Source organism: Limulus polyphemus, unplaced genomic scaffold (assembly GCF_000517525.1).
Source record: "Limulus polyphemus unplaced genomic scaffold, Limulus_polyphemus-2.1.2 Scaffold142, whole genome shotgun sequence".
Lineage (NCBI taxonomy): Eukaryota > Metazoa > Arthropoda > Merostomata > Xiphosura > Limulidae > Limulus > Limulus polyphemus.
The window spans coordinates 463,051-474,971 of NW_013665752.1; the positions used below are offsets into that span (position 1 = coordinate 463,051).

The window sequence follows — 11,921 nt, forward strand, 5'->3', positions numbered from 1 at the left end:
AAACATAAGTAATATGTAAAATCTAACGTTATTATTAGCAAAACATGCATTATGTATGTAGAATTGAAATGTTTCACTTATAAAACAATATGAAAGAGTCCCTTTTTAGGACTATCATAGCTGTAAAAAGTAATTTATACAAATTATATGTAATGTTAATTCTAAGGCTTTGATTATTATTGAAATGAAAACTGTAAAGTTGACCATAATAATAAAACTAATGTTAAAAGATTTAAAGAGATTGAAATAATTGTTTTTATTTTTGTAATTTGATGCCTTTGATATATATCTAGAATTTGAATGTTTTACTTATAACTATACACAAAACAGTAAGACTGTAAGTTAAATTTTTAAATGAAATAAATATTTAGACTTAAAACTTTAGGTTAAAATAAAAAAGCAGTCCTTTTCAAAAATGTAAGATAAATTATTAAAATTGTATAAAGTAAGTTATGGAAACTAGATGAAACATTAATTTTAGTTATTATCATTAAAGTGAAGTAAAATCTATAAAACTGATGATGTAATCACACGTTGAGTCATGCTGAAACCTATTGATCTACAACATCCTCTTGTAGTTCGTTTGTGAATCATATGCACACTCAATCACCTCATCATCTTACACTTTGGAATTATCCCTCTCTATTAGCGCACCTACTAGAGACACAACTTGAAACTATTATTTCACCAACTGTTTGCCACCATTTCCCATCCATAGTAATATGCTTTCTGGTTACACAATTGGGAACTATAATGTCACGTGACCTCTTGGTCTCTCTCTTCTCCCCTCCTTTTACGTAGCCTGAAATAATCATTCAGACACTTTTTATGCAAAAGATTGACTAATTTATTTATGTAGTTGCAAAGGTTTCCAAAAAATATTTTTAATCGTAGTTCTAATGCTCCGGAAAACAATGTTTCAGAAAACATTTGATTTTATCATCTTTTGTAATAGAACAGCTCTTAAAGTTTATCTATAACACATTATAGCTATATACAACAAGCTATAATATTCTTAGTTGGTAGATTTCACAGGATCTTCAAACTGAAATATATATAACAAAAGAAAATAAAAATAAATAAAGGTCTTAACATTTTCCCATGAAAGGCATTTAACTGCTTCAAACAAACTCAAATGACTTAATTTTGATGAAGTACAAAACGTACAAGATAACTACTGTAGGTAAATTGCAAAGGGTTAATACCTCTAACAATGGATATATTTAACTGGTACACTGAAGGCGGCTTTGATTTACGTATATTATGAGAAATTTAACCCATACACAATCGTAATTACTTGGTTCTACTTACATGAGAAACATTTAACTGGTAAAGGCAAATTGGGATGGCTTGATACCAAGAATCAGGCAAAGGAGTTGAAACATCTTCGTTTGGTGTTACTGTAATGTTGTCACCTGGAAAGCAACAAAATTAATTTCCGATCTATTAGTAAATCCTTGTTGTGTGATCAAAGCCTTGGTATAGCTACTGTCAGAATGAGCTGAGTTTGGTTCTTTATAGGCTCATCATAAAGCTCATATTTGTTAAAATAAATAAATAAATACATATATATATATATATATATATTGAGGAGCACTCTTGAATTACCCTTTTCACTTTACTGATAATGCATTTTCATATCAAAGTCTGCGTTTTGAAATATCACTAGATAACAACTTGTCAATTTTTTTGTTACTGCTCACTTATAAATATGTGTTTCAAGTATCTGATGCAATATTGATGACTTAATTAGCAGTGTTAATTTTTAAAGGTTTGGTGTAGGATTTTGACTATTACATTGAAGATGAAGGTTTACTGGAAGATACAGGTAAGGTATAAGACAAGATAGGAGTAGTTATAAGGGCTGTTCAGTGGCTAAAGGCTGCTGCCACCTTGTGGTAATTGATGATTACATAGTTATTACGTAATGTATACACCTGAGGGTAACATAACTGTTATGTAATAGACGCTAGAGAGCATGTTGCTAGGGCTACAAAGTGGCACCAGAGGATGTATTGGTATGAAAATTGTACTGATAGTTCATGAACACACCAAAAGAGGGTGATGTAGATCAATATGTCGGTGATGTAGATTAATGTGTCATCAACATTATTGTAGCAATCAAAGTCTTAAAATTATTACTTTATTTACCTAACATTGGTTTTACAATTATCATAATTACGGTTTTGCTTTATAGGTTAAACATTAAACACATTTCACAAAATTTTTTGAAAAATATTTCATTTTACACATTTTGGCAGTTACTTTATAGATTTAACTTACTAATTACATATGTTTTATAAAGGTTGACAGTGCTTCTATGGTTGGATGATATTATTATAAGGTCATACTAATGATTGTGTTACTTAAGTAAAACAGTTAAATTAGGAACAGTGTTTCCATAGTTCATTACTATTTTATGAGATCTGCTGTTTCACTTTTACAAGTAAAATCATTATTTCAACGAGACAACGATTATAACAATGTTATATACGTCAGTTTTATCATATATATTATCTTAATTTTCCATTTTTTTAATAAGACAAATATTATAAACAATAATTTACCTTACATACTTTTACAATTGTCTGTTGCATTATGTATAAAACACTTCAATAATTCATTAGTTCTACAGTTTTCACTTCTATATTTAACTTGCATGACATAGTTTGCACTTTCTGACGTGAATTTACTTAGATATATTAATGATAGCAAGTTGGACTAGGATGAAACATGAGCTTTATATAAGAAATATAAATGGATACTTGTATTAGATGTTCAATCATACTTGTTAGAAAATGATATTCATGGTGTGGAATTTATCATAAAAGACTGAGCTATACATGCATAGGTCAGTATTTTGTAGTTTCCATAAGTAGTATATTAATGTATCTTGTTGTTTTGTTAACAAACGTTTAACTCTGATAGTATATTGGGCTATGATGAAACATGAGTTTTATATAACAAATTCACAGAACACTGATTTCTAAGAGATAATTAATTACATTTAATGCTCTTTCTATAAAGTATAAGTGAAAGATAACATGAAAAATTGCATTTTATGAGTCTGACACATCAAAATATTATCATTAATGAAAAATTATTTATTGTAACATGGAATCAGAAGCCTATTAATATTTAAAATGTAAGAAAATTAAACTTTGAAAAGTCAAAATCTAAAGTAAGCAAACTACCTTAATTATAAGAAAAAGAATGCATTTGAAGGAGTGCTATGTGTAAGCAAATATGTAAGTATTAAAGGACAAAGTTCAGATGATATACGATTTGTTATAACTGACTAGTGTATATAATTTATTTTTGTAAAGTGCAGTTGAAATTAAAGAAATGCACACTATTGTATATAAGTTAAGCCTATGTGTGTGAAATTGTTTGTTGGTGAACTAATATATTTATTATAATGCAAAAATTATTCTGATTTCTCAACAAATATTTCATATATACATTTGGAAGTGACATGACTCTAGTCTCATATATATATCATTACAAACTAGAAATACATATACATGTGTGTGTGTGTGTTATAAAAGATTCTAATTCCAGATACTTACTTTTAATGTAATTTATCCCATATTGTACTAGTTTAGAGAACTGGTTGTTTGGCTACAAAACAATGATCAGTTTTGTGATAAACCTTTAGACTGTCAAACTATAACATGTCAACTGTGTTCAGTCAGATAGGCGAGCACGTGACCTTAGACAAACATTATCTCTCAACGTCTATTGCAGAAGAAAGTTTGTTTGTATCTATACTATTCTGATAAGATTTAATAGACATCATTTCACATTATGCCTAAAATTGTAATCCATCAAGAAACAATATTTGTCAAAAATGTTCTACAGAAAAGTAAGAATAATAAATGTTAAACATGGTTATTTCATAGATTATTTTTGTGTAAAAAATAGATACATTAACTTATAAAGATAAACATGAGATTTAAATAATCATCCTTTTCAGGATAAATAGATGTTGTATACTATATCAATTATACAAATGAATTAGTTATAAGTGTTTTACATATAAAACATCAGAAAATGCATAAACTATGTCATGCAAGTTAAATATAGAAGCAAAAAATAACAGTAATGAATAAGTGAATAGTTTTTTACATAAAGTGATAGATAATTGTAAAAGTATGTAAGGTAAATTATTGTCTATTCAAATGATGGATAAATTTAGAAAATATGTATGATAAAGACTAACATATATAACATTGTTATAATTGTTGTCTCATTGAAATAATGGTTTTACTTGTAAAAACGAAACAGCAGATGTATTAAAGGAAACATAAATACATTGCACTTTGTTACACCATCTGCCTAAACTAACACTATCCTTAGTAAGACCTTGTAATAATAAAAAGCACTGTTAGCCTTTGTAAAGTGGAAACTATAAAGTAACTGTCAAAATGCGTAAAATTAAATATTTTTTCCTGAAATCCATTACTGTTATACACAATAAAATTCATAGTTATACGAGTAGAGTAAGTTTGTATGTTAAATTATTGCATGATATTTAGAGATGATATCGTGAAAAATCCAGCCTTTTTAGGACAGATATTTGTAAATGTAGACTATGCAAATAAAGTAAAATACTATTGATTAATCGAACATCCTATAAACTATGGTAACATTGGCCTTAGTAGTATCATTCACCTACAGTAGTGCTATCATATGAATTCTTTTGTCAAGAACTCATGTATTGTTATATACACAATACATAAAGAATAATAGGTTTACTTATAAAATATAGACATTGATAATATGTTGAGACACCATATGATGCTTATCATCCTATCAATGTATCCACCTACTAACACCATCCTATTCTGTGCAAAAACTATCCTTTGTAACACTATCTGCATATAGAAACACTGTTCTCCTTTGTAAAACGTATTTAATGTTTTAATTATAAAGTGGAATTGCGGTTGTGATAATTATGAAAATAATATTATATAAATAAAATAAAATAATAATTTTAAGACTCTGACTGCTACTATATAGATGATGACACGTGGATATACATCACCCTTCTTGTAGTTCACTTGCAAACTAACTGCACAATCATCATACCAACACGTACTCAGGTGCTGCTTTGTGGCTGTTGCAACACACTCTCTGGTATTTAATACATAAAAGTTATGTAACCCTCAGGCTATACATTATGTAATTGTTATGTAACCCTCAGGTGGCAGCATCCTATTGCTGCTGAACAGCCACAATAACCACTAATAGGTTGTACTTGCAACAGTATGGATTCACGATGCCTGCTGTGTTTTATAGCACTAAATAACACAATGCTTGATATTTTGAAAATTTTATAATAACAGAACTGTTATATCGAATATGTGCAATTTCTATGTCCGAGTGGTTTGGTAATGTAAATGTAACACTTCCACAATTTGTGTTTTTCTCTCTGTTTGTTACATATATTTTTTGACACACTACGCCTGTTGATATTTTACTAAATCACTTTTAGTTTAATAATAAAAAAGATATATGACATAAACAGCTAGAAAAGAAATGTAATACTAAATGAATAATTCTGTTGAATATTTTTGCTGTTTTTTAGTAGTTCAAAACTTTAATATATTATAAATACATAAGAACTCTGGCGATGAATATATAAATCATAATCTGTATTTATCAATACGTCACTGTTGATAAAGTATTATTGCCAGTTTGGTATATTGAGCTAGATACATGATTCGTTGTTGGACGACTAGGAACTTTTAATTTTGAAGTATATGTTTCCTGAATTTTTGCTAACAGTAAAAATGTACCTCTTTACTCACTAGTTCGTTTCCAGCTGAAAGAGAATCCTGGCAATGCTCTTACTGAGTGGTGCGAGAGAAATATTATGTAAACATCTTTCCTGGCAACAAATACTTTGGTTTCTCCTACGTACCCAGACAACAAGTAAGCTGGCGAACTGCACAATATTTCTTCATCAAGACCTGCAAATGAGAGCAATGTGATTTTCGCATTAATTAAAGACATATACTGCTATTTTAGAATCTGACATACAAAAACAAATTCCTGTCATACCAAGTTCATATATCGTAGCTGAAATACTTACTAATTGCACAATTCCATATAGTATTACATACATATTTCTCAGTATCTCCAGATAAAATTTCTAAATTTGCATGTCCATCAAATTTTGTAGGTCATGAACATGTACTAAGCCTTTTACATTTGAATTTCAAGCCAGTGCCACGCAAAGATAATGTGTAAAAGTAGGTAATACAAAAACGTATTCAGAATTGTTTGAGATGGTTTAGATTAATTATGTAGATATGTAAGTAAAGTGTCAAACTTAAAGATTTGCACGGCCCTAAAGCAGAATGTTCGTGACTATGAATATCACTTATCTTGATCTGTTCATGTTCCTGTCTTGTGCAGATATAGCAACTAGAATAGTCAATCTGCGAACTTAAAGCATGCTCGTAAAGTTATTCAATGTGAATTAAAATTGTGTTTCTGATGTTTGCTTTTGTTTTTATGTTTTTTCTTCTCCTATACTGTTTGTGTTCTATTTATTGTTACGTATTGAGAACTTAAAATAGTCCAAAGCCGATATTTTAGTTAATTTACACTATTTGCCAAGAAGATTGACACACAAATACGTTTTAATATATATACAACAGTACAATTTACAATAACAATTATTACGAATAATTACCACAAAAAAGTTTATAAACAACAATTTCATTAACTTAAAAACAACCTAGAATCTTCTTTCTAGTTCAGAGTCTCCTTGATATCCAGTGAGTTAACTTTAAGTCGATATACGTACAATTTCCGAGAAGCTAGCTAGTTTTGTTAGACACCGAATTGTTGGACTGTCGAAGTAAGATAATATTTTCATAAAACTACTAATGTCCGACGAGAATTCAGTAATACTCTCGGAAAGATACTAACGTCCGACGAGAATCCACTGACGTTCGAAATTTATAACTGTTCCAAGTCAAATGTCGTAAATTTTCCGGTTGATAAGGGTTAGCAAAATCACGATTTATAGTGTACACGATTATAGCAGGTTCCAAGCCAACTTTTTAAGCCCTTTCTTTTGGCTCGTTGACTGTTTTTATAGGTGCTGGAAAGATTTTCTCGAGAATTCCGATAACAATATTGACCTATATTTAACCAGTTACGAAAGTAAATATATTGTCGATTCTTACGTTCAACAATATTCTACAACCTTGGAGAATTGGCAGGAGTTTCGCAGTATGTAACTAACACTGTAAGCTAGGCACGTTTTTAAATATAAACTCAATCCAAACAAACGTTGTCATTAAAATAAATATATAACAAATTCGTTATATGCACTACATATCCAACACTATAAGTTACGCATATTTTTAAATACAAACTTGGTCTAAACAACGTTCATATGAAAAATAAATACATGACAACAAATTCGTTACATTATTCTGTACATAACATTTCCTGAATCTGTAAAATGGTTACTTGTTGGATAATAATGTACCTGGATACCATATACTAGTCTATGATAATAAAAGAGCCTCTGTGTGTGTGACTGCCATAGATCCAAGAGGAAAGAACACAGAGATCTGAAGCTTTGCATGCATAATAATGGATTCTGAGGATGTACACCTGAATAGTATTTTTTAGTTTTCATTAAAAAAATGTTGGCCAATTTTTTTACCCTTAAGCCCCATAATTCTGCTTCCTGATGGTCTATAGAAAGGAATCATATTTTTTAATTCTCACTTACTGAATGAACAATATGTGGATATTTTCTGCCAAATACTCTTTTTTCAACACAAACATGGAAAGAAAAATACAAATATGAAAATTAAAAAAAAAAGTTGAATTGAAATAAATTTGGGAAGCGGCAACAAACAATGGGAAGAAAAAATATTAATTAGAAATTGTTGGAAAATTCGGAGAATGGAAAGAATTCAAATTAAGACACAGGAAGAGAAAACAAAAACGAATCTGAGAAGCTAAATTAAAACTATTTATATTTAAAAGAGTTAAATTGAATTAAATTCGGAAAATGACAACAGACAAATCAATTAAAAATTGGCGCGTTGCAGTAGCTATAGAAGTACATAAAATAAAAGAGATGCTTGATTGGTACATTGAGACCTCTGTGAATCATGTGGGAACCTTAGAGCGTGGGTATTTTATGCTAATTAAAAAGAAAACTTGGTTGAGAATTTATATATAGCTCATAAGCAATTCTCGGTAAATTAACTTTTTAACAACTCAAATTACCAGAGCTACAAAAATAACAAGGATCACAGAGACTAAATAAAATTGATAAAAACAATTCCTGATGTGCTAAGAATTATGGATTATAAATTTCCTACTAGAAAAAGAAAATTAACTTATTTAGAAAACAATTAAGATAATATAGTAGTTCGTGTGCATTTTATAGTTATCTTCTTTCTATGTTATTGTCATGATTATTGATATTGTTACAAACAATAGTGATGAAAATAAAGTTCATAAAGAAAATTCTTACTCTGTTAGCTTTTGTAAAAATCAATTGTATAATGCAAAATTCCAAGAACAAATATTTTTATTTGCCACTTATAAACCTGAGTTGTTTCATTAAAGTGAATTCACAGTTGGCCCATCAAGGCAATTTTTACGAATTTATTTGAAATACTAACCTGGCCCAATTATAATCGTATCACCAACTTTCTCGTCTAGATGAAGTGCACTCACAGTTATTTCAATCCCACTGTTTATAAGCGACTGATTATTTCGTAGAATCCACGTTCGAATGGTATTTGGTGGATAACTCTCCGATGAATATACCTGGATGTTTCCGGAATCTTCCACATTCGTCTCTTCAATTATAGCTGGGTGATTGTTTCATAAAAAAGGAATGAGCAGCAGTTGTAACAAATTGTACTTCTTAACATCTGTGCAAACTATCACTTAAGCTAATTTTATTCAACTTGAGGCAAAATATTTTAATTAATATTAAAGGATAACTTAGCCTAGAAATATCAAAGTTCGAAACGTGATGAAATATTTATGGTTTTAAAAAATTCGTGCCTATGAATACATGTGGAAGTTAATATTGATGTGATATAAATATTTGAATGCTTATAGCAAACAACTACAATATAGGCTAAATATGTAAAAACCTGTACAACCCCAAAATAAAAATCTAAAGATACGTTTAGAAAATAATAAAAGTGTGATTTAAATATTTGAATATGTATAACAAACAATGAATAATAAAAAAAATTGAAAGCATATATTTTAGTTATTAGTGGTTTCATCACTTGTAGATGATATTTCGACAGCTACATTGAAAGAGTTATTAATGGTATATCAAGAGTTATTTGTGATATTTTAACAGGTATCCGTAAAATGTCAATATTTATAAGTGATATATTTACCAGTTAGAAGTGATATTTCCCAATTATGAATATTCAAACAGCTATAATCATAATTTTTCAACTGTTATAACTTTAATATTTCAACACCTATAAGTAATGAAACATACGTTTTCCTAATGGATAACAAACCTCATACCATGATCAATTAAATACTGTAGTTTCAAACTACATAAACTCTCATCAGTCTAGCTATATCGATTATAACAAATACATCCATATGAGCTTTATATGTCTTTAAGTGTGGGAAACCAAGCTATAAGTGATACTTTAACAGTTACTAGTAGTATTTATCCAGTTATAAATGTTATTTTAACAACAGTAAATGATGCTTCAAAGCCGTTACGATATTTCAAGAGCTATAATAGATTTTAAATCAGCAAATTAACGCCTTCGTTCTTTTAGTATCTAACTAGTTCACATATCACCATGAAATAAGCAATATTTGACCATTTCACTTGTATTTTCAAATACAATTTTAATATTTTACATACTTACACATATCCATATACGTCATCAATTACACTAACATCATTGGTATCAATTTATATACAGACTTACTTCTTTCATCTCCCTCATAACAAATGGACGGATTTTGAGCTTCAGATATTCTGATATTGAACCATGCCTCTCCTTTCGAAACAGACAACCTTTCGCTGCTGCTTAGAGAGTTGGTATTTTTGTATGAGGTTATCAAAGTGTCTTCTTTAGTTGGGTCGACCCCACGTCCAATATCTAGTTGGTCATCTCCAGAAAGATTGAAGCTTTTGTGGTCAATAGTAATGAAGATGATGCTGGTATTAGGGTTCTTCAGAAGAATACGGTAAATAACAGGCTGTGAAAATGCAAAATCTAATTTGTCAATACATCTGTATCAAAGTAAATCTGCTGAAAGTACAAGTACATTGGCGATTTACTGTGTAAAAGTATTATTTTATATGAGCCTTAAAACACACACGGACAGGGAATTTTAAAATGAAAATCGAACTATCATTAAAAAGAAATAGAAAACTAATTTCTCTGATTTTATATAATGATGTAAAAGTGAACCAGATTACAAAACTAAGTGTTTCGAATATAGGCTATTTGTTTTGAGCATGTAAAAAGTAATTCGCATTTTGAATAATAGAAGAACTGAAGAGTTGTCTTGGCTCAGTTATTATTTTCTTTATTATATCAGAGGAGTAATAGTGTCGTGATCTTCCTCGGGAACTTAGTATTATATCAGGTTTTTCATATCAACAGACATTACACACCAAATACACAAATATTGCAAATAAGACCACAATTGAAGCAAGATAACTCTGCAACTGATCATTTATTCAAAATATGAATGTGACGTTTAAACAACAATTCACCACTATATGATGCCTGATCTCGGTATTTTGTATATTTTTTTACAGGATCACAGATGACGCGTAAAAATCCAGGAAGCCAGTCCCGTTCAATGACATATGGCTAATTTTAGAATAGACAGAGTCTAACTTTTCTTGCTAAAATGTTCAATATGTAAGAGTTATTTACATACATTAATACAACTGACATTTCAAATATCCATATTAATAGAGCTTTCTCGTGGTTAGAAAAGTATACTACAAATACTATACTTGTAAACTAAAATATAAAAGATAATTGCATTTCATGGGACAGTTAATTCCGTTATTCGATTCAAAGAGCTGGATAAAGCATGGTATCTTCTAGATGAGAGCGCATTCCTCTTCTCACTAGTTCAAAATCATGTGCGGCAATATCTGATTCATTAAGGTAACCATTTAGCTCATATGTATATACGGTTCCATTCAGGTTAAAATCATATTTCGAATTAATAGGACAGCAACAAGCGCTTACAATTCTACCAACAAGTATTTTTTCCATTTTTATAATTTTCAACTTTCACACCGTGAATGAGTAATTGAAGTTTTAACACTATGACTGAAATACTATATTTTTTCAGTAGAAATTTTAGTTTATTTATTTGCTTTCACAAAATGAGAAAGCCAAGTTAATACTTCTACATTATTTTTCGACAACCTGAATATGTGACTTTAACACTCTTAATAATTGTTAATTGTTAATGTTTTAAAAAAGATATGGTACTTAGTAACTTTTGCCATAGTTACGTTCACCCACTGTAGTGGTGACTGACTTGCTTATATATTCAAGCTAGCATTTCAATAGCAAATTTATTTAGTATTTGTACAACAGTGACATTAACTCCCTACTGTGGCAATGAAATGATACTAGAAATTTCATAGTATGACTTTACGTCATTTCATTATTCTTTTATCCATCGATATCGTATCTTGTTAAGTTATTTCATTAAGGTGTAATTTAAACTTAACAATAACCCAAATAGTAATACTAGTCTTACTTCAACAATTTTCTTTCATCACTCTATAGTCCACAGAGTGGTCACAAGTAAATAGACACCTCCTTTTCAGACAAAATGAAAATTTTCAGTTATATTCACATGAATTGATATATTTATAATGTAATTAATATCTAGTAGATCTTCCT

At 29.3% G+C, this 11,921-nt stretch overlaps 1 protein-coding gene across 2 annotated transcripts in view; it reads right to left on the minus strand.

Annotated features, from left to right (window-relative positions):
• LOC111083484 overlaps positions 1-11,921 on the minus strand; it is a 55,736-nt gene that overhangs the window by 18,429 nt on the left and 25,386 nt on the right. For both annotated transcript variants that reach the window (XM_022380036.1, XM_022380038.1), the window contains 4 exons: positions 9,966-10,239; positions 8,667-8,858; positions 5,814-5,975; positions 1,312-1,415 (listed from right to left, as the gene is read on the minus strand). In XM_022380036.1, coding sequence (XP_022235744.1) covers positions 1,312-1,415; positions 5,814-5,975; positions 8,667-8,858; positions 9,966-10,239 — 732 coding nt within the window. The remainder of the gene's footprint in view (positions 1-1,311; positions 1,416-5,813; positions 5,976-8,666; positions 8,859-9,965; positions 10,240-11,921) is intronic.